Here is an 18,767-nt window from a genome sequence, read left to right on the forward strand (position 1 = left end):
ACCTCATGATCACTGCAGCAATTAATATGATGTGCAGCTCTAGCTCGACTCTTGCATGGTTGGTGTGCTTAATGTAAAGACACATGGCAGGGTCTGTAGGTGTAGAAGTCACTGTACATAAGCACAAGTTTGTTGCTGCTCAAGAAGATCTGCTACCTAAAATACCCCTCCTTCCAAATAATATATGTCACTGAAACTAATTTGCCATATCATCAAACATTGTTTTGATGCGGAGTGACTGCCAAGTAGGGATTCTCATACACAGTGAGTTGGTGCACCAAGAGTCAGTCAACCAAGTAACTCGTTGACCATCCCGGGAGAAACCCTAGAATGGCTCCAAGAAGTTACAGTAGCATTATGCTAGTATTCTATCTGGCTAACTATGTGGAGTTGGGGGCCAATGAGTAAATACGCGAAGATGGTGAAGGAGGAATGAAAAGTAGATTCATTCACGCTCTGAGTACAATATCAGATCTTCGAATTGAACAGTCGATAAATAGCAGAAAAGATTCCGAACTGCTTCAAAACTACTTACTTCATATAAACGCACAGATTGAACTTTGCTGACTAGCTCAATGACAAGCAACAATATCATCCCACTCTGACGCAAAAGAGCACGTTGTCTACGGCCCAGGATTTTTTTAACTGAATCCAAATAAGTATTCACAATTCTCATACCAAATCCAGCAATAGATAGCATCTATTTCTGCCAAATACACTGAGAACTACCATCTCTCCATGCACCATCACGAGTACTTCAACATCAAACTCCACGTTGATCCTCAGTCCAGATGCCGGCCCTCTATGACGGAGCGAACTCTTATGGCTTGGTCATCCACGTTGCACGCAAGCCTATAGTGGTGCTCGTTATTTGAACGGCCGCCATGAGTACGGTCCTGGTAATATAATGCGACAGCAGTAGGGATACTGCCATACAGCTTGCCCGCAGCCGCGACAACCGCCATGGGGACGACAGGCGCATGTTAGGTACATGCATAAACAGGAAAATGAATCTCGCTTTTCCAGATCTGAGCTCATACCTGCATCAAATGTCAATTGGTAATTATTCGCTAATTTTAACTGGTAGTCTACCCAGGTGCTTGGCTCCCTCGCCCTCACATTCACGCAACTGCTCGGTCCCAGCAAACAGTCAATTGCTCTACAAATCTCGACAAACTTTGATATGATTCGAAGAAGGGCTGTAGTACGAACCATACGGGGATATATCAGCTATAGGCAGAGAATCTTGACGGCAGTGCGAGGTAAGCAGTCAAAGGAGGCTTCGAGGGTAATTGTTGTCGGCTCAATATGAACAATGAAAGGATTTCTTTCCTTCCTGAGAAAATAAGAGAAACAATTAAAAACAAAAGGAATAGAGAGGCCAGAGGCCTGGACTGGGTGTTTGCCTAGTAATCTAATTGGGCAGTGGCTCAACTGCCCTCGTACACCGACTTCTGGAGCAAGTGACCATGCAGTAGGGGATGCTCGAGAATTGTTTTCTTCGAAAAAAGGAAGAAAGAAAGAAAGAAAGAAAGAAACCCGCTAATTTACGATATACACGCAACAAAAAGGCTTTCGCAAGCCTCTGTAGAGGACTCGCCGATTGGAAGAAGAAGGAAAAAACACTTTTACCTACTGGGTATAGAGCTCTGTACAGCCGCATATGTTCCCATGGTTTAATAGTCAATAAGCATGCAGGCATTTCCAGGCGTCCGCAACACTGCATCAAGCTTACTGGACGCTACGGTGTATTGCAGGCGAACGAGGTTGGCGCCAGTAAGCATAGCCACCAGCAAAGGCTCAGAGGCAACATTCCAATAAATGTCAGCGCTTCGGCAGCTACTCGGTTCTGTCATGGGCTCGATGTCCCTGCTCACGTATTCCACGCTCCATCTCGATGCCAACGGGGAAAAACATTTGCAAGAACCAGAACAACGATGTCCTTTGGCTATGGGTATGCTCTATTAGATGTGGCACAGCCTTATTGGGGGCTTGACTACTGAGTGGCCAAGAACTGATGAACGTATCATTCCTTTAGCATAGGCGATGTTCTCGCTGTTGCGGGGGCCATCGAGCGTATTGTCGGCGAAGTCAAGTCCTACTGCGAAGCGCCCCAGCATTTTCGTCGCCTGGCTATCGAGCTCGATTTTCTCGGCCAAGTGTGCAACCAAGTCTTTACTCTACAGCCGACTCTTCCCGATGAACGAGCGCACATCGAGCGACTCCGCGCTATTGCAATGCAGTGCCTGGGCGCACTGAGGGCGTTCGAGGACAAGATGAAGAAATATGACAATACATTTGGACTACGCACCGATGGAAATGCTTCTCATGCTCCATTCTTGCTGCGCAGACATGGTCTTAAAGATGTGCGGGACTTCAAAACGCGCCTGCACTGGTCTGCTATTGCACGGCACGAAGTGGATGAGCTTAGATCGATCCTCACGAGTGAGATCGTGGCCATCAACACTCTCCTCACTATACACGAATGGTAAGTAGTGGGAGGAGCTTCATCAGCTGAATGCGAACCTTGATTGATGCTTTTCTTGAAATAGGTCCAGTCTCAAGACTCAAGGTCTGGTCGGCCAAGGACATACGGAAGCGTTGAGAAAACTTCTCGACACGGCCAAGAGAGCAGCCACCGAGACCCAGAGATTCATACTTGGAGCTCGCATAGCTTCCCAACACCTTGAGCAAGCCATCAAAGCTACCAATCTCACACAATCTGAGCAGCTCCAAATACTGAAAATAATCGAGGGAAAATCCTCGGAGACGTACTCTTCCATCCAAACGCTTGCTGAGCAACAAGCGGGCCATACCGCTGGCGTTCGAGACGCCCTCAATACACAGATGACGAGATTTTGTTCCTTCAAGCGCTATATGGAGGAGTGGATAGAGAAGATTGTCGAGCAGTGCAAGCAACTCATAGCCATGGTGCAGAAGAACACTGAGACGTTGTTATCAATGCATGCAATGTTGGCTAGGTTAGAATCACTGTTCGCCAGATCTCCCCAGCATCGTGTTCGAGAATGTCCTCGGAATCAAGATGCTACTTCCGTACCAATTGTGCGATACATGGGATGTGAGCAATGTTCCAATGCCATATCAATCATTAGCTACTAATCATCAATCAACCCTCGTCGAAGAAATCAAATTAACATGCTCGCAGGGCTTCTCCAGACTACTTGGAGCGATGTTCTTCGATAAGCCGGGAGCGGATCTTGTCACAATCGGCAAATTCATTGTGATGCACAGCAAGACGAGCAGAATCGTGGCGCCACAGTCATGGTCTACTTGCGTTGTGCCGGGTGATGAGCTTTCCATGTCCATCACGTTAGAGAGGCTCAGCTCTCGTGTTTGCCCACGATGTCAGACAATACTGTCCAGTTGTCAGCGCGCTTCCAACACGGGCACATCTTGGTGAGTGGACCAACTCGACATCCTGTACGTACAAGTAGTCTAACAACACCTCCTGGCAGCCCTTCCTGTGGTCTTTGGCTGTCAATTCTCAATTCAATGTCGGGCACTGGTGCCGTTTCAAAGAACGCCGAGCACCTTTCGATTCCGGTACCGCCACCTATGGACGTCCTCTCCATGGCCTCTGCTCGCAACATCGATCTGAACACGCAACACACTAGAAGAAGACCCCTTTCAACTGCACAACAAGCCAGGTTGAGACGGCAGCAAATCAAAGGGTCTGGTGCCATAGTCAGGGCAAACAACAACGATAACGCTATTGAATCATTTCGACGGGTCCACGTGGTTCCATTCACGGGTGACATACTGAAGGGCCTAGTCGAGGCGGGCATCAAATTGCGAGCCCTGCTAACAGACTTTGCGGCCGTCGAATTGAATGATCCGATAACCATCGCTCATTTCGTGGCGAGATTTGCCGATGTTGTGGCGGATCTCCAAACCTTACGAGAGACGAACGTCTCACTCTCTGCAGAACTCTCAAGGAGAGCTCAACAAACTTCACAATCGAGACGTCTGGTCATGGACACATGGATTTCAAGGACCGGGCGCCTCCTTTACACTGCTCCACAGGTCCTTAAAGGGTCCCATGGCAGCCTGGCGCAAGTGATCACATGGCTGGAAAATGGTCGACTCAATGCGCTCGAACTCGGTCGGCTGCATTCACGTACTTTTGAAAGGGACTCGAGAAAAGTTAAAGTTTTTGAGCATTATAGTAGTCTTCTGAACCCAGCACGGAAATACAGATCGAGCGGCATACGAGCCTTGCAACCTGTACACGATCCTTACGCAATAAGTATTGCGACAGCTCTTACTGTGAAAATTGGGTTGATTGAGGAAATGCGCCGAGGAAACCAAACCTAAAGATTTAATATATCTGAGGCCATTTAGGTGAGCACGTGCGATGCCAAAGGGCTATTTGCAGTTTCCTACAAAAGTAACATGGGTGTTTTTGTAAGCTTGGATACGAATGTATTCATTGTATTCGAAATCCTGTGTTTTCCTAATTAACGCAAGAGATGCTGGCGGCAGTGTTGGGTTCTACCACATGTATCGTATCATAATACTAGCAAAAAGAAATAATTCCAAATCCAAATCAAGGATCCACAAAGGAAGATTGCAGACAAGATTCATGCGTGAGTCCAGTTTGGCGGTCATGTTAATTATCCAAAGACAAGTCCTGGAAGCACAAGGGAAAAGAAGGCAGGATCTGCACAATTTGAGCTCTAGCAAGTCCTCAACCGGCATCTTGTCTTTTCCCTTTACTGTTCACCAACCATGATTATGTTGTCGAACACCTTCGAGCGCTGCCCAATGAAGAGAACATCTGTCACCGAGAGCCTTATTTTGTCCTGGCAACTTTATGGCTTCGCCCAACATCGCCTACCGAAGAGCCGCTGGAGCTGCTCTCCCTCTTCCGCTTCTGATATTCCTGCAGCTCTCCCGACCTGTTGAGGCCTTCATACAGCGCCCAGGCCGCCAGGGTCTTTGCGTCGCGGGCCCCCTCCTTCCACAGATCCTCGTAGGCGCGGACGTGCAGGGTGATGGACTCGTCCTGGGCCCTCTCGCCCGTGAGCTTGCCCTTGAGGTCCTCGATCTCCTGCCGGTCCAGGTCCTTCTCCCACAGGAACAGGGCAATGTACTCGTCACAGCCGCCCGGGCTGGGGTACATGGCCGTCTGCAGGCTCGTCCTCTCCGGGTGGTCCGTGTCCTTGAGGGCCAGAGCGGTCATGTCGACGAGCTCGGCAGGAGGAATGCGGAAGCCCGTCTCCTCCTCGATCTCGTCGGCCACCTTGCCCTTGAAGTTGTTCTCGGCGTCGAGCATGCCGGCGGGGATCTCAAGGAAGCGCAGCGAGCCGCTGGGGATGCGCGGCTGCTCCGTCAGCACCACGTAGCGCTCGTCACGCGAGTCCCGCGGCTTGAGGATCATCAGCATGGCGACGCTGCCGCCGCGCAGGAAGGCGATCCCGGGCAGCGTCTTGGGGACCCGCGGCGCCTGCTGGCCTGGGGTGTCGTCGTCCGGCATGTGGTCACGCTCTATGCGCGCGTTCAGCTTGATAAAGCCTATGATGTTCATGGGCGGGAACCGGTCGACAGATTGGATCTCGATCCACCGGAGTTTGTACTGGTGTGCGTGGAATGGGTGTTTGTCCTCTGCCTGGGCCGAGAGGTTCTTGTGCAGTACTTGTTTCCAGTCTCGGAAGGCTTTGTGGTTTTCTAGCTCGTCTTTTGTGATTGTGCTGGGCAGGTAGAGGGTGACATTTTCGCCAAAGAAATCTAGCTGGTCTTCCTTCCAGGAGATGGCTGGTAATTCTCCAGACATTGTTTTCCTCTTCCTCTTTCCGTTGTGGTATTTGATTCTGGTAGTTCCTCTCTTTTTTCTTTTTTTCTTAGCAGCTGAGGTTTCCGATTGTTATGAGTTTGTAGCAGGGTGATGTGATTGCTCTTCCGTGATGAGTTCTCGTGGTATTAATTTTCGCTCTGTCTACACCAAACAGCTCATGTGGCTGGCAAGCTTGACGAAATGATAGGAGAATAGGAGAAAAGAGAAGTTCGAGATGAGGTCGGCCTGAGAATCTCCTGGCTTTCATATTCATGGCATGAAGAGAACGAGGTAGCCCAAGTGTGCGACTGAGGCTTAGGCAACATCGGGCGTAGGTGCAGGCAGCCACAGGTGGAGCCGTCTGTTCGAAAAGGTGTATGCGAGGTAGAAAAGCCCAGTGTTGCACTCGCTAGAGCGCCACGTGAGAGCTATAGTTCTATGGGTTTAAACATGCATGAGCCCCACACTATGCCGAGTTCTGAAGAACAGGGCTGGGGTTGTTTAGCATCCTAGGAACAGCTCTGGAGCCCTGACACGTTTTTTCAGGGCGTGCAATGGCGTTGGCAGGCCCGAGGCTGAACTTCTAAGTGTGTGTATGCTCGCTGATGTTATACTGGCAGCAGCAAGGGAGACTACCATGGATAATGTGGTAGGGAGAAGAAGAAGGGTGGGATGCTTTGTTTCTTCTTCCTTTTCTTCAGCTTTTATGCATGTAAGCAATGATTGCGGCTGACTATTGTAACGTCGGAAGTTCTCAAGTCCAGTATGATTGCGCTGCCGTCACTGCCGGTACTAGGTAAATTACATATCCACCCCTCTGATGACGTCCTGTCCGACGTTTCAGCCCGTGAAAACAATCTCCTGGATTGCAGGAAGACAACAATTTTCAAGGAGAATGACAAAAGAAAAAGGAAAAAGACAAGACAAAAGAAACGCGTTCACTCTTTTCTCATGGTTCAGCGTGAGGACTTTGGACTCGCATGGTCGCTCGCGACAGAATTAATATTCAATCGCCATCATATTGACTGCGGCACCAAGATTCGACAGCCATGCTTTGCCACAAGTGCTGGGGGATGCTCAGAGGACACGACGGCAAGCAGTGGAAAGGCACCTATAATCTGACTTTTGAACATCACAGCTCCTGGGAGTCATTCCAGACATCAAGTCGGCTTAGATGTGGGATCTGCCGTGTCCTCAACGAAGAATGGGCAGAGAAATTCGGTGCCGGCGTGCCGTCTACGGAGGAGGATGATCAGAACAAAGACTTCCGGAGTACTGCAGCGCTGGGCGTCGTCGAAGACATTGAGGAGAATGGCATCTACAGGCTGGATTTCAAACTCGAGCGTGGATCTGGACAGTCCCTTCTCTGGCACAAAAAGACTTTCATTCTCAAAGAAATTGGTGAATCCTTCTTCCATTAAATGAGTGCATAAAGATGAAAACTAACAACTAGTCCACACCAGACAGCGCAGCCGCATCTTTCAGAACCCCCATATCAGGGACCACATCCTCAGGCGAGGTTCTCAGGCTGGCACTGTCCTGGATCAGCCAGTGCGATGAGACGTGCACGTCGCAGGAGTGCAGTCGCGCACAGGGACGTCCAGAACGGTACCCTACGCGGCTTCTGGACCTGAGACAGCTGAAACTGGCCGACTATCGACGCAGAACCACCAAAGGCAGGAAGAAGTCCGGCAAGGCTTCGAGTACTCAGCCTTCCGAGATGACAGAGGTTGCCAAGATCTCCCTGGTAGACACGGACGCCTCTTTTTACGAAGACGAGGCCCTGAAGACGAATCATCGCTATGTCACCCTGAGCCACTGCTGGGGCGGTGTGCGGCCTTACATCCTCAGCCCGACGACCGAGGATGAGCTGAGGGACGGCGTCGAGATCGATAAGCTGCCCAGGACGTTTCAGGACGCGATCCGGTTCGCCTCGCAGCTGCACAAGGTCGGCTGGGTCTGGATCGACTCGCTGTGCATTATCCAGGACGGGCCAGAGCACGAAAAGGACTGGCTAGACGAGTCGGCATGCATGCAGAGTGTCTACAAGAATGCGTATCTCAACATCTCGGCGACAGCTGCCCCGAACAGCTTTGCCGGGCTTCATCATGAGAGAGAGCCCAAGGTCCTGTGGGAGGACGAGGTGAACCTGAATGTCGACGGCATACCCAGGCTGAACAACAAAAACGAAAACAACCAATGCGCACAACGAAGATTCTTGCCAGATAGGACGAAGAAAGCGGGAGACGAGAAGCTCACCGAGTCTCGATCCCTCTTTCGAAGGTTTTGGGGAGCTGATGAGACGAGTTGCAGAGGGCACGAGCCCACCACCACTTCTGCTACGACCACCACCACCACCGCCGCCGCCGCCGCCGCCAAGGTGGACTGGAACAGCGAGAAGGCCCTTGTGACTACTCTACCACAGCCTGCAGGCATTCGACGATGTGTCTTGATCGAGGCGTCCTACTGGGACAAGCTCGTCACCCGTGCGCCCGTCAACACACGCGCGTGGGTTCTGCAGGAACGGCTCATGGCCCCGCGAGTCTTGCACTTTTGCAGCGACCAGATCGCATGGGAGTGCTCCACGTTTGCAGCAGCAGAGGGTCACCCCGAGAGCATTCCCAAATACGGGCTACGAAACGACAGGATCCAGCCAGAGATCCCCGTCAAGGGCCTGGACCCGATGAAGCATGGCAAGCAGTTGCGACAAGTTCGACTGCAGGGGGCGCCAGAGCCGGACTCTCACATCCCCCAGCACGACCTCTATGCCTTTGAGCTGTGGGCACGGGTGGTCGAGACGTATTCAGGGCTGGACCTCACCAACGACAGAGACAAGCTCATCGCCCTGTCTGGAATTGCCGAGCAAATGTCACACATCCTGGGCGTGTCTGGCACGACAACCCTCAATCCAAAGACGGCCAGGCACATGCTGCTCTACCACCGACGTCCTCTCGAGTACGTGGCCGGCCTGTGGGATCACTACTTTGAGAGCCAGCTGCTGTGGCGTGTCGATCCCGTCTTTGACCACAGCAAAGGCATGTTCCTGCATCCGTCCAGACGGCCCCGGAACCCCGACGGAGACATGATGTACCGCGCACCGTCGTTCTCTTGGGCCTCGGTCGACGCGCAGGACGGCAAGGGCGTGACCTACGGAGAGGTGACCGACCAGGACCTGCTCATCCAGGTGGCGTCGGAGCACGACTGCAGCCCTGCGTCGCCCATCTGGGTCGCCATCGCCACAGAGAACAAGTCCGGTCTCGTCAGCGGCGGCCACGTCATGCTCTGGTGCCGGCTGCGAAAGATCCGGATCCTGGCAGACGCAGCGGCGCCGGGGCGGTACTACTGGCACCTGGTGGACCGGCCTGGCCTCGACAAGGAGGCCCACCGCAACGTCTACCTGGACGCGCCACACGACGACCAGGAGCGCCACCACATCCTCGACGCGAACAATACCTACTGCATCCCCGCCGCGTACGGCAGCAGGATCGACTCGGAGGACTCCAAGTACATCATCTGTCTGCTGCTGCAGCAGGCCACAGAGGACGACAACAATCACCAGGTGCGGAATCTGGGCGGGACGGAGCGGCGGGCTACCTTTCGCCGCATCGGCCTGACCAAGCTGTCGACGTGGGCAGATAAGCTGGCGCATCCGAGGAAGCGTGGCCATGGCATCATGAAGCCTGACCTCGGCAGGGACATGAAATTGCCTGGGTGGCCGCACAAGTATCGGGAAGCTACAGGAGAACATCTAATCCGGATTATCTGAAAGGGGTGAAAATTGGATGGGTGTGGTGATTCTCTGAAGGGAGTACATGGCTTGACGCATAATAGTTACGAGGTTACTATACCCCATCTTTGCTATAATTCTTGCTATAATCCCTACGTGGTTTGTTTCTATCAGTCTCAGGGTTGCCGCCTTTGGTTGCCATCCAGCTCTCTGCACTGGAAAATAGTAATACAGTGGGGATCGCCTCTACAGATGGAAATAGATCGACATGCATACTGATCACAACCAAACAGAAGAGAGTTGCGTTACATCAATTCTACATTTCATAGGTAGTGTGACTGTGGCGATGGAAACAATTCCAAATAGTAGTACCAGCAAACCACCAAAATCTCGGCCAGCTTCCTGCACGCTGGCATGATTTGTGCCACACGTGGAAGCATTCTGTATGTATCTTGTCCCGGAATGAGATTTTCTCTACTTGATGTAATAAGATATCAGGTCTTCTTGAAATGATTACCGACAAAAATTCTTAAGAGCAGACTCCTATAGTAGACTAACAACTCAAAAAGTCGTCGTAAGGCTGTACGCTGCAAGAAACCCTGCTGGAGCACCCACTCAGCACCAAACCTCCATGGCCTGAGTCGTGTCCCATGCACGCCATGTTAGGGTCCTTTACTGCTGTCATCAGCAGGTTTGGCAGCTTTTCTACAACACGCTGCCTGTAGTTGTATCTGCTGCATCCTCCATACTTTGGCAATCATTACTGCTAGGATCTATACTGATGGCCTCTCTTTTTCTTCTTTATATTCCTCTTGTTTCTAATTTTATCTTGTCACCATTCTGCTGCCTCAATCACAGCCCATCTAGCAACTCTGGCACGGCGTTCCTTTCGGCCGTACTAACAGTCTATCCAGTTTGACTGCAGGCAAGTCGTCAGCAACTAGAATCTGTAGTGCAACCATCCAAAAGCCTATCAGTTGTTTTTCTTTCCCCCGCGCCCTGCGATAGGTTTATCTCTCTCTCTCTCTCTCTCCTCGGTCAGCATGGGGCTTTTGGTGTGCTTCTCCGTCTGTCCGTCCCTCTGAGAGAGACATCAGGATGGACCAGGCTATTTATTGTTCACCATCTTCACTGTGCGAATATAATCCGTTACCTGTCAAACAAACACAGTTAAGAAAAGAAAGGGTCCACCACATTACACAAAAGACCCATTGAATTTTTGCCCAAATGGATTTCACATGCCATGCCCATGTCTTATGGCCCATGGCCAGCCCGCTGGGACGGAGGGATCGGAAAAGATGACCCAACCGATCACGTTCCCTCCTGTGGATTGCGCCACGTCCGTCTCTGCAGCTCGTTAGTCTGTTGGGGGAGGCGGGGGGGGGGGGCCCAGCTGCAAGATGTCACCACACGCCTACAGCAAATGGGGGCGGGCCTGTCATGGTTGGTTGGTTGGCTTGTCCCTTGTCAGATTGCTTTTCCAGCGCGGGCAAGTGATCCAAATCTGTCGCTCCACGAACCACCAGTCAGTGCGTACTACCATAGTAGGTGCCTTTTCTTTTTCCTGCGTCGCATCCCAGGGGGGATAACACGCAGTGAGTCGGTGTATCCACACTTGCCGGTCTCCAGCAGCGGCAGTACAGGAAGAAAAAGAGAGAGGAAGAAATGGAGAGGAAGCGCTGCAGTATGCAGTATGCAGTCTATATGCATGCTTGACATTGCATGCGTGTCCGTCCATCCGAATAAATAGTTGAGTTGGGATACGTTAAAGCAGGGACTGCGATGGGATCCGTCTTTCGTTATCCACAACTGATTACTGTACTATGGTCCAGTACACATACAGACACTCGGGCGGGGAAGGAGGAGGAAGAGAGGACCACCTGCACACAGGATTTTTCAGCTGTCTCTCAACATGGCATTTCGTTGGTCCCCGATAGCTTCTCAGCTTTTCCCCATCCTTCCCGACCCTGGTCTCGCTCACACAAGGCTTTTTTTTCTCTTCTCTTTCTTGTGGGTGGCTCATGGGAACTGGGTTTATGTTTACTTGACACTTACAGTACTGTGACTTGGAATCCGTCTGTGTCCAGGCTTGACAAGGTGTGGCAGCTGCAGCTCGAGCAAAGGGCAAAAAAAAAGAAGGAGAGGTTCCATCTCGACACCCAGATTTAGAAAATGAATAGGCGCAGTCAGTCCACACATTAAATAAATCATGATCTCAAGGTTTCCCTTTCTCCTCCACCACTTACCAGTCCCCTGGGATCCGTCTTCCCATAGCTCATCGCTGCGGGCCGGCTCTGCTCTTTAGGCTTGGTGGGTGTGTGTCTGATCTGAGTTGGATCGTGATCCGGGGCCCATCTGCAGTCGTGAGGCGCAAGAGCCCTACGCAGACATCCACACCCACACTCACACATAAACTGCGCCCCCATCCCAACCCAGCATATGCACATACTCTCCCTCTCTTTTCCTTTCCCCACAGGCACAAATCAATCTAGCTGCCTATTGTTGCTGTATTTGGAAAGGCCTGCAGCCCTTTTCGTCTTCTCCCTCCCACCCTCCACTCCCTTCTTCTTTCTCGCACACCTCATAATTGGGTGTGCCTGCTGACAGCAGCAAGCAGTAGCAGCAGCAACTGTGTGTTGGTATGCTTACTTACGCCCTACCATTTTCTTCTACCCGCTCTTCCACTCCTCTCCTCTTCTCAGCTCTTCTTTCCCATTCCCAGAAAGGCGACCTCGAGTGGTGCACCACCACCACCACCACCACCAAGAGAGAGGAAGAAGACAACGTTAGAAGGGAAACAGAAAGAGAGGTTCAGTACATCATCAATGGTCCTTTCAACTCCAAAATCTCAACCACGGTCTGAGGAGCCATGCATCCGGGCATGAGAAGAAGAAGCAGCAGCAGCAGGGCTGCCCAGGGCCGCAGTATCTGGTCCTGCGGGCCATGCATGATCCTGCTCCTCCTCTCGGTGGTCCTTCCGCCCCGGGGCGCCACAGCCATGTTCCACGGCTCCGGAAAACGCGACACCGTCCACCGAGTCTTCAAGGTCAAAGTCACTGAGGACGTGAGGATCTTGACATCGCCGTCGTCGTCGTCATTGTTGGTGTCAGACCATGCTGCAAAGGAAAAACGTGCAGGCAGCGTGTGTCCTGCCAGCTATTCCCTCTGCGCCTCATCGCTTGGCGGAGACTGCTGTCCTGAGAACTATGCCTGCGCTCAGAGTTCATGTTATGCGACGACGGCTGCGGTTTCGACGTGCCAGGGCCAAAGTGGTTATTTTGCTTGTCCCCTTTCACTTCAAGGAGGATGTTGTCCACAAGGTAAGCCGAAACGAAAAAAGAAGAAGATATCATTCCATATCTATCTTGTTCCCAGCTCTGCTAACCTTGGCCCTCTCTTTCTTCTCTTTTTTTCTTCTTCCTCTTTAGGCCTCGCATGTGCTTCAGATGGATGCACAGCACCCGCCGGCGCCACGTACGCGCAGACCTGTCCCACAGGCTACTTCCTCTGCCCGGCCTCCATGAACTACGGATGCTGCGAGACGGGCATGGGCTGTGCCGTCAGCTCCTGCTACAGCACCTCGCCCTCGACGACGACCATCACCTACACCACCACCACAGGGAGCCACGACGCCGCCGTGACCGTGACCACCACCTCCGTCAGCACGCCCACCTCGTCGCCCTCCAGCGTCTCTTCCAGCTCAGGCGACGGCGCAGTGGCCAAGTTCTTCCCCTCCACAGAGCCCAAGCTGGCCGCCTCCTCGAGCAGCAGCGGCGGTGGGTCCTCGTCGTCCGGTGGCCACAGCGGCCTGTCCAAGGGCGCCATCGGCGGCATCGTGGCCGGCGCCGCTGTGGTCCTCGTCGCGGTGCTCGTGGCTGCCTTCTGCATCATCCGCCAGCTCAAGCGCACCGAAAAGATCGTCCAGTCGCACAGGGAGACCACGTCGGGCGGGACGCGGCCGCCCAGACGAGACGCCGAGAAGAGGTCCGAGAGCCACGTGCGCATCGAGCCCACGCCGACAGAAGTGGACCACCTCGAGGACGACCCGCTGATGATCAACAACAACACCTCGTCGAGCGCTGCTTCGCCTGGCAGACGGGCGCACCACCAGCAGCACCAGCATCAGCAGCTTTACAGGCTCGGTGGAGCAGGAGGGGCCAGGTCGAGGAGCGGCTCTGATGCGCCCAGCCAGCCCAGCGTGTGGAGTGGGCCGTCTGCCGGGATGAGGGCCACGCCCAGTCTGGCCTCGGATGTTGGAGATGGCGGCGGGCGGAACTACTTTGAGCTTCCGCCACGGGAACACGATCGTCCCGGCGGTGGAGGAGGAGGACGAGGACGAGGAGGAGGAGGAGGAGGAGGAGGAGGGCAGCATGGCGCTCTGGTCCGGCACAGCATGGCCAGCACGATGGACTCGTCGGCCCAGTACGACTATCACAACTTTGTCTACGCGCCTGCTTACGAAAATGCTGCACATGGTCGTCACCCCAGCGAGGCCAGCGAGTTGTCGGCGGGTGCCAGCGACGACTACGGCCCGGCGCCTCGTGGGCCCGGTTCCCCTTCGCCTCGCCACCCGTTCGAGCTCGGCGTGGATGGCGAGTGGCGGCCCGAGTTGCCTGGTTCCGATACCGACAATGACAGCAACAACGGACATAAATCTCCACAACCGTACAGACCAAGACGGTCATCATCAGCAACAGCGCCGAGCATCAACAATCTCGTTTCGCCCATGTCGGCGAGCACCATCAACAGGCCTCCCTTGGCACATGCGAACCGGTCCAGGAGGAGGGGCGCCAGTAATTCGAGCTCCATCGACGGGCAGAAAAACAACAACAACAACAACAACAACAACAACAACGGCTTTGGCGGCGGCGGCGGCGGCGGCGGCAGCGGTGCTGCTGGTGCTGCTGGTGCTATTGGTGCTGTTGGTGGTGGTGGTACAGAGAAGGCAGGCAGTGCGTTGGGGAGCATTGAGGAGTCCTCTTCTGTGACGGGCACCCGCTCTCTGCATGGGCATTATGGTCCTCCTGTGACGGGTCCCGTGGGCGTGCCTGCTATAGATCTGTCAACTATGCCTGGGTTCGTGCCTGGGTTCATACCGCTGGAGGGGCATAGCGAGGTGAGACCCAGCCAGGACGAATCGGAGAGATACTGAGTGATAGGCATGTCAAATGGGCCAAGTTACGTGGTATAGATGACAGGTTATCTTGGGCTGGCAAGAAATGTTTCTGGCTGGATCATGGTGTTTTGGGCGTTTTTGGGTTCTCTATGGGGGAACCTGAGTACTTGATTCATGAAGGGTATTGGTTTTACTTTCTGTCTTTGACTTACAGCGGGCGTTGGAGGGGAAGAGAGACAAGGTAGGTTCTGAGGGCCTGATATTGGGACAAATCATGGTTGCTTCTCTGGACATTTGTCTTTTTTATTCTCACGTTATATTTGCATCACATTACATAAATTATATCTTGACAAGACTTTTGATGAGAGCACGACTTCCTCTCAACTTTCCAGAGCAACTTGAACCATCCACAGAACGCACCCATCATGCAGAAGTGTTTCGCCTCCAGCAAGAGGATGAGACCCCGTTCAGAATTTTACTGATCACAAATTACTAACACAGTAAGTGTGCACAAACACTCGCTCCACACCTGATCAGGTCCTTGGCTGGCCAGAAAGGGCATCCGTGCCTCATTACCTATTGTGGAGGAGTCTCACTGGAGATTGATCAGTGTGAGGGAACCCTCATGTGGACCAGCTGTACAAATGTACACATGTTGTAGTAGGGAAAATTGTTGACGAACCTCCCTCAAGCATTGCCCGTATCGGATTACTTAGGTATCTGATTTCAAATCCATAACACCTACATAATACGAAACAAACCCAACCCCTTTCCTCGCCCTTGGAAACTGGTACTCGACAGACTAGAAAAGAATCAAGGGCTTGGAATTGCCAGCGAGAAATGTATCAGGCGCCGAGTATTCGTGATGACGAGAATCAGGTTGTATGTCAAGAGGCAGAGCGCAAGGATTTAGTCGAGAAAAGGGGTTTTCCAACCACGAATATAGCTCGTGGATACAGCAGTTGCATTAAGCATGATAATCAGTAGGCACTTGACCTGATCCCAAGACAAACTTCCAGTGCCCAACAATTAATCAGCCTGCCTCCTCACCTATGCTCGCTCAAACACGGGCATCTTCTCCAGAGGAGCGTCGACTTCTGCAGACGTACCACCCTCAAACGTCTTCTCCCCCTCCATCTCCTTCCACTTTGCACCCTTGGGAAAATACACCGTCCTCTTCATCAAGCCAGCATACAGAACAGGAGCGACAAGATATCTCTCGCCAAACATGTACTCATCCTCGACCTCCCACGCACGCTCGTCCTCTGGAAACTCCAAGAACAGCGTCCGAATCACCGGCGTCCCCTTCTCGCTCGCCTCCTCCATCAAACCCCTCACATACGCACGCATGCTCTCGCGCAGCCTCAGGTAGCGCTCCAGCACAGCACCGACCTCCTCGCCATACGACCACACCTCGTTGTCCACGCCCGAGGGACACTTGCCCCCACCACTGTTGCCCAGGGGCGCCTTCTGAGGATACCGATCCCCATGGAGCCTCATGACGGGCAGGAAAGTGCCCCACTGGAACCAGCGCACGAGCAGCTCTCTGAACCCAGGATCGTCAGGGTTCCCGCCGTGGAACCCTCCAATATCCGTCGTCCAGTGCGAGATGCCCGCAATGCCCATGTTCAGGCCCGCAGCGACCTGGTTGCGCAGGCTGCCCCAGCTGCTGGCAATGTCGCCGCTCCACACCAGCGCGCCGTACTTTTGGCTGCCGGCCCACGCACAGCGCACGAGGTTGACGGCGTTGGGGTCCTGGCCCCGGAACCGCCCGCTGCCGTCCTGCGCCAGCGCGCCCTCGTAAAAGGCCTGCGAGTAGTGGCGAGGGTAGACATTGCCGACGGCCAGCGAAGGGCCCAGGTGGTACCGCCAGTTGTCAAAGTCGTACGTCTTGTACTCGGGCTCCGCCTCGTCGAGCCAGAACAGCCGGATCCCGTACTGGCCGTAGTTGCGCGCGGCCTTGGCCCACACATAAGTTCTGGCCTCTGGGTTCGTCGCGTCAAAGTGCACCGTGTTGCCCTGGAAGTCCATGACGGCCCTGTACCCGCGCTCGTTGCGGATCAGCAAGCCCCTCTCGAGCATCTCGTTCCAGTTCTCGCTGGCCGGCTCGACCGTCGGCCAGATGCTCACCATGGGCTCGACGCCCAGCGACCGCAGCTCGTCCACCATGGCCTGCGGGTCTGGCCAGTACGCCTTGTCAAACGACCACTCGCCCTGTGCGCGCCAGTGGAAGAAGTCGATGACGAGCACGTCGAGTGGTAGGTTGCGCCGCTTGTACTCGCGCGCCACGGCCAGCAGCTCGTCCTGCGTCTGGTAGCGCAGCTTGCTCTGCCAGAAGCCCAGGCCGTACTCGGGCATCATGGGCGGCCTGCCCGTGACGGCGCAGTAGGCCTCGACGATGCCCTTGGGACCGCTGGCGCTGGCTCTGGCGCTGGCGTTGGTCTTGGCCTTGGCCTTGGCCTTGTCGTCCCCTTCCACGACCAGCCAGTAGTCCAGCTTGGTCGTGCTCGAGGCAGAGAACGACATGATGTTCGTCCCCAGCACCGCCCGACCCACGCTCGGGTTGTTCCACAGCAGGCCGTACCCCAGGCTGCTCAGCAGGAACGGCACGCTGGCCTGGCTGTTGCGCTGTGCCAGCTCCAGGTCGCACCCCTTCAGGTCCAGATACGGCTGCTGGTACTGGCCCATGCCGTACAGCCTCTCGGAGCGCGACACGGACTCGAGCCGCATCGTGAGCGCATAGTCGCCCCCTGCGATGGGCCGCAGCTCGCGCGCCTCCACCTCGAGCGCTGAGGCCTTAGGGTCGCGCACGTCGGTGCGGGTGCGGTGGTACTCTTCCAGCAGGAGCGCGCCCGTCGCCGCGTTGTGGACTGTGAGCTTGCCGCCGCGGGAAATGGTCGCGCGGGCGGTGCCGTTCGTGATGGTGGCTTGGCTGTTGGCTGGGTCGATGGTGATTTGGGGCTGGGGAGTCGGAGGTGCTGGCTCGTCGAGGGCCCAGTCCTCGGTGGGCATCGTGGCACATTTTGTGGCTCGCACGCGCAGTGCGTTGGGACCCCAAGGGCAGATGAGGAGGGTCTCGTGGTCGTAAGTGTAGATGAGCTCGGTGGGCGTTTGGGTGAACATCTTGGAGTCGTATAATGTCTTCATCTACTACTTACGTTGAGAGAGGAGAAGGAGGAGGAAATAGAGGCAAGAGTGCCATGTGGTGGGTGAGTGAGGACATTGATTTTCATTTAATGGTTTATTATTGATTGAAAGGCTGACACGACTTTTGAATCCTCGGGTCAACATCATCGCGAGACATGGAGAATTAAAAAGAGGCAATCCGGTCCAATAGTGGTTGATGGAGTGGGTTGAACAAGAGAGTTCCCGCCGCCGGAAATACTGCAAAGTGGGAGGACTTGGACAATGAAAGTGAGGGGCTATCGGGAGCCTAAAGCCATCATCTCATGCATCCTTACGTCAAAATAAGGAGTATACGGAGGAAACAGCTTGAAGGAAACGATCGAGAGTTTATGTATAATAATCGTGTTATGGCGAGTCGATTCAACTGCTTTTCCTCCCCGTAACTTTTTACTTGCCTGGTGAAAATGGCCTCTTTCTCTAGAGTGAACAGGTTGACTAAGTACAAAGTCAATACTTGCGGGTCAGCAACAGAAAGTAAAAGTCATGATAGTTCCAGTCGCTCCTCCATAAGTGGGTCTCTGCCACGTTTGTTCTTCCAGGTCATGGAATGCTCTAGCTGATGGGCAGTGCAACAGGCCGGCGGTTAGACGGCATGGCCATCATCGCCTTGTTCGTCAGGAGTTGTATAAAGAGAACTGCGGCGTCCCAGCATCGTTTCCGGATCTCCCCAAGGTTACGTACACTGCAGGGTTAGAGACGCAGTACCTGAGACACCAGACAAGAGGGGAACTGTTACTTTGGTTTGAACTTGGGATGAACCACGACTACCTGGGACCAATCTTTATGCCAAACTATTAGTCAGGTAGATACACCATGGCCCAACGTCAGGCGAGTACAACTGCAAAGCTGGTGACCTCTTGATCCTTAGAAGTGATGATGATGATTGAATGTCGTCGCGGGCGGATTTCGACGATCGGTCTGGCTCGCGTTCTCACGTGCTGTGG

At 53.7% G+C, this 18,767-nt stretch overlaps 5 protein-coding genes across 5 annotated transcripts; 3 read left to right on the forward strand and 2 right to left on the reverse strand.

The window, feature by feature from the left end:
* Positions 1–1,937: 1,937 nt before the first annotated feature.
* On the forward strand, positions 1,938–3,204 carry M406DRAFT_330034 (uncharacterized protein; the record flags this gene model as incomplete). Its single annotated transcript, XM_040920476.1, has 5 exons — positions 1,938–1,954; positions 2,039–2,488; positions 2,553–2,981; positions 3,013–3,079; positions 3,178–3,204. The coding sequence occupies 5 exons, from the start codon at positions 1,938–1,940 to the stop codon at positions 3,202–3,204; spliced, it is 990 nt and encodes a 329-aa protein (XP_040777159.1).
* A 1,529-nt stretch (positions 3,205–4,733) lies between these two features.
* On the reverse strand, positions 4,734–5,794 carry M406DRAFT_346216 (uncharacterized protein; the record flags this gene model as incomplete). The annotated part of the gene is made up of 2 exons (XM_040922164.1): positions 4,734–4,778; positions 4,859–5,794. The coding sequence occupies 2 exons, from the start codon at positions 5,792–5,794 to the stop codon at positions 4,734–4,736; spliced, it is 981 nt and encodes a 326-aa protein (XP_040777160.1).
* A 1,720-nt stretch (positions 5,795–7,514) lies between these two features.
* On the forward strand, positions 7,515–8,798 carry M406DRAFT_256083 (HET-domain-containing protein; the record flags this gene model as incomplete). Its single annotated transcript, XM_040917076.1, has 4 exons — positions 7,515–7,919; positions 8,193–8,504; positions 8,592–8,662; positions 8,717–8,798. Coding segments are annotated over 4 exons (870 nt in total), but the record flags the coding sequence as incomplete, so codon positions are not given.
* A 3,592-nt stretch (positions 8,799–12,390) lies between these two features.
* On the forward strand, positions 12,391–14,673 carry M406DRAFT_351369 (uncharacterized protein; the record flags this gene model as incomplete). Its single annotated transcript, XM_040922624.1, has 3 exons — positions 12,391–12,620; positions 12,742–12,841; positions 13,006–14,673. The coding sequence occupies 3 exons, from the start codon at positions 12,391–12,393 to the stop codon at positions 14,671–14,673; spliced, it is 1,998 nt and encodes a 665-aa protein (XP_040777162.1).
* Positions 14,674–15,687: 1,014 nt separating this feature from the next.
* M406DRAFT_60647 (family 31 glycoside hydrolase) lies at positions 15,688–17,760 on the reverse strand (the record flags this gene model as incomplete). The annotated part of the gene is made up of 2 exons (XM_040924691.1): positions 15,688–17,040; positions 17,119–17,760. 2 exons carry the CDS (start codon positions 17,758–17,760, stop codon positions 15,688–15,690), a joined length of 1,995 nt encoding a protein of 664 aa, XP_040777163.1.
* Positions 17,761–18,767: the final 1,007 nt, after the last annotated feature.

Source organism: Cryphonectria parasitica, assembly GCF_011745365.1.
Source record: "Cryphonectria parasitica EP155 unplaced genomic scaffold M406scaffold_4, whole genome shotgun sequence".
Lineage (NCBI taxonomy): Eukaryota > Fungi > Ascomycota > Sordariomycetes > Diaporthales > Cryphonectriaceae > Cryphonectria > Cryphonectria parasitica.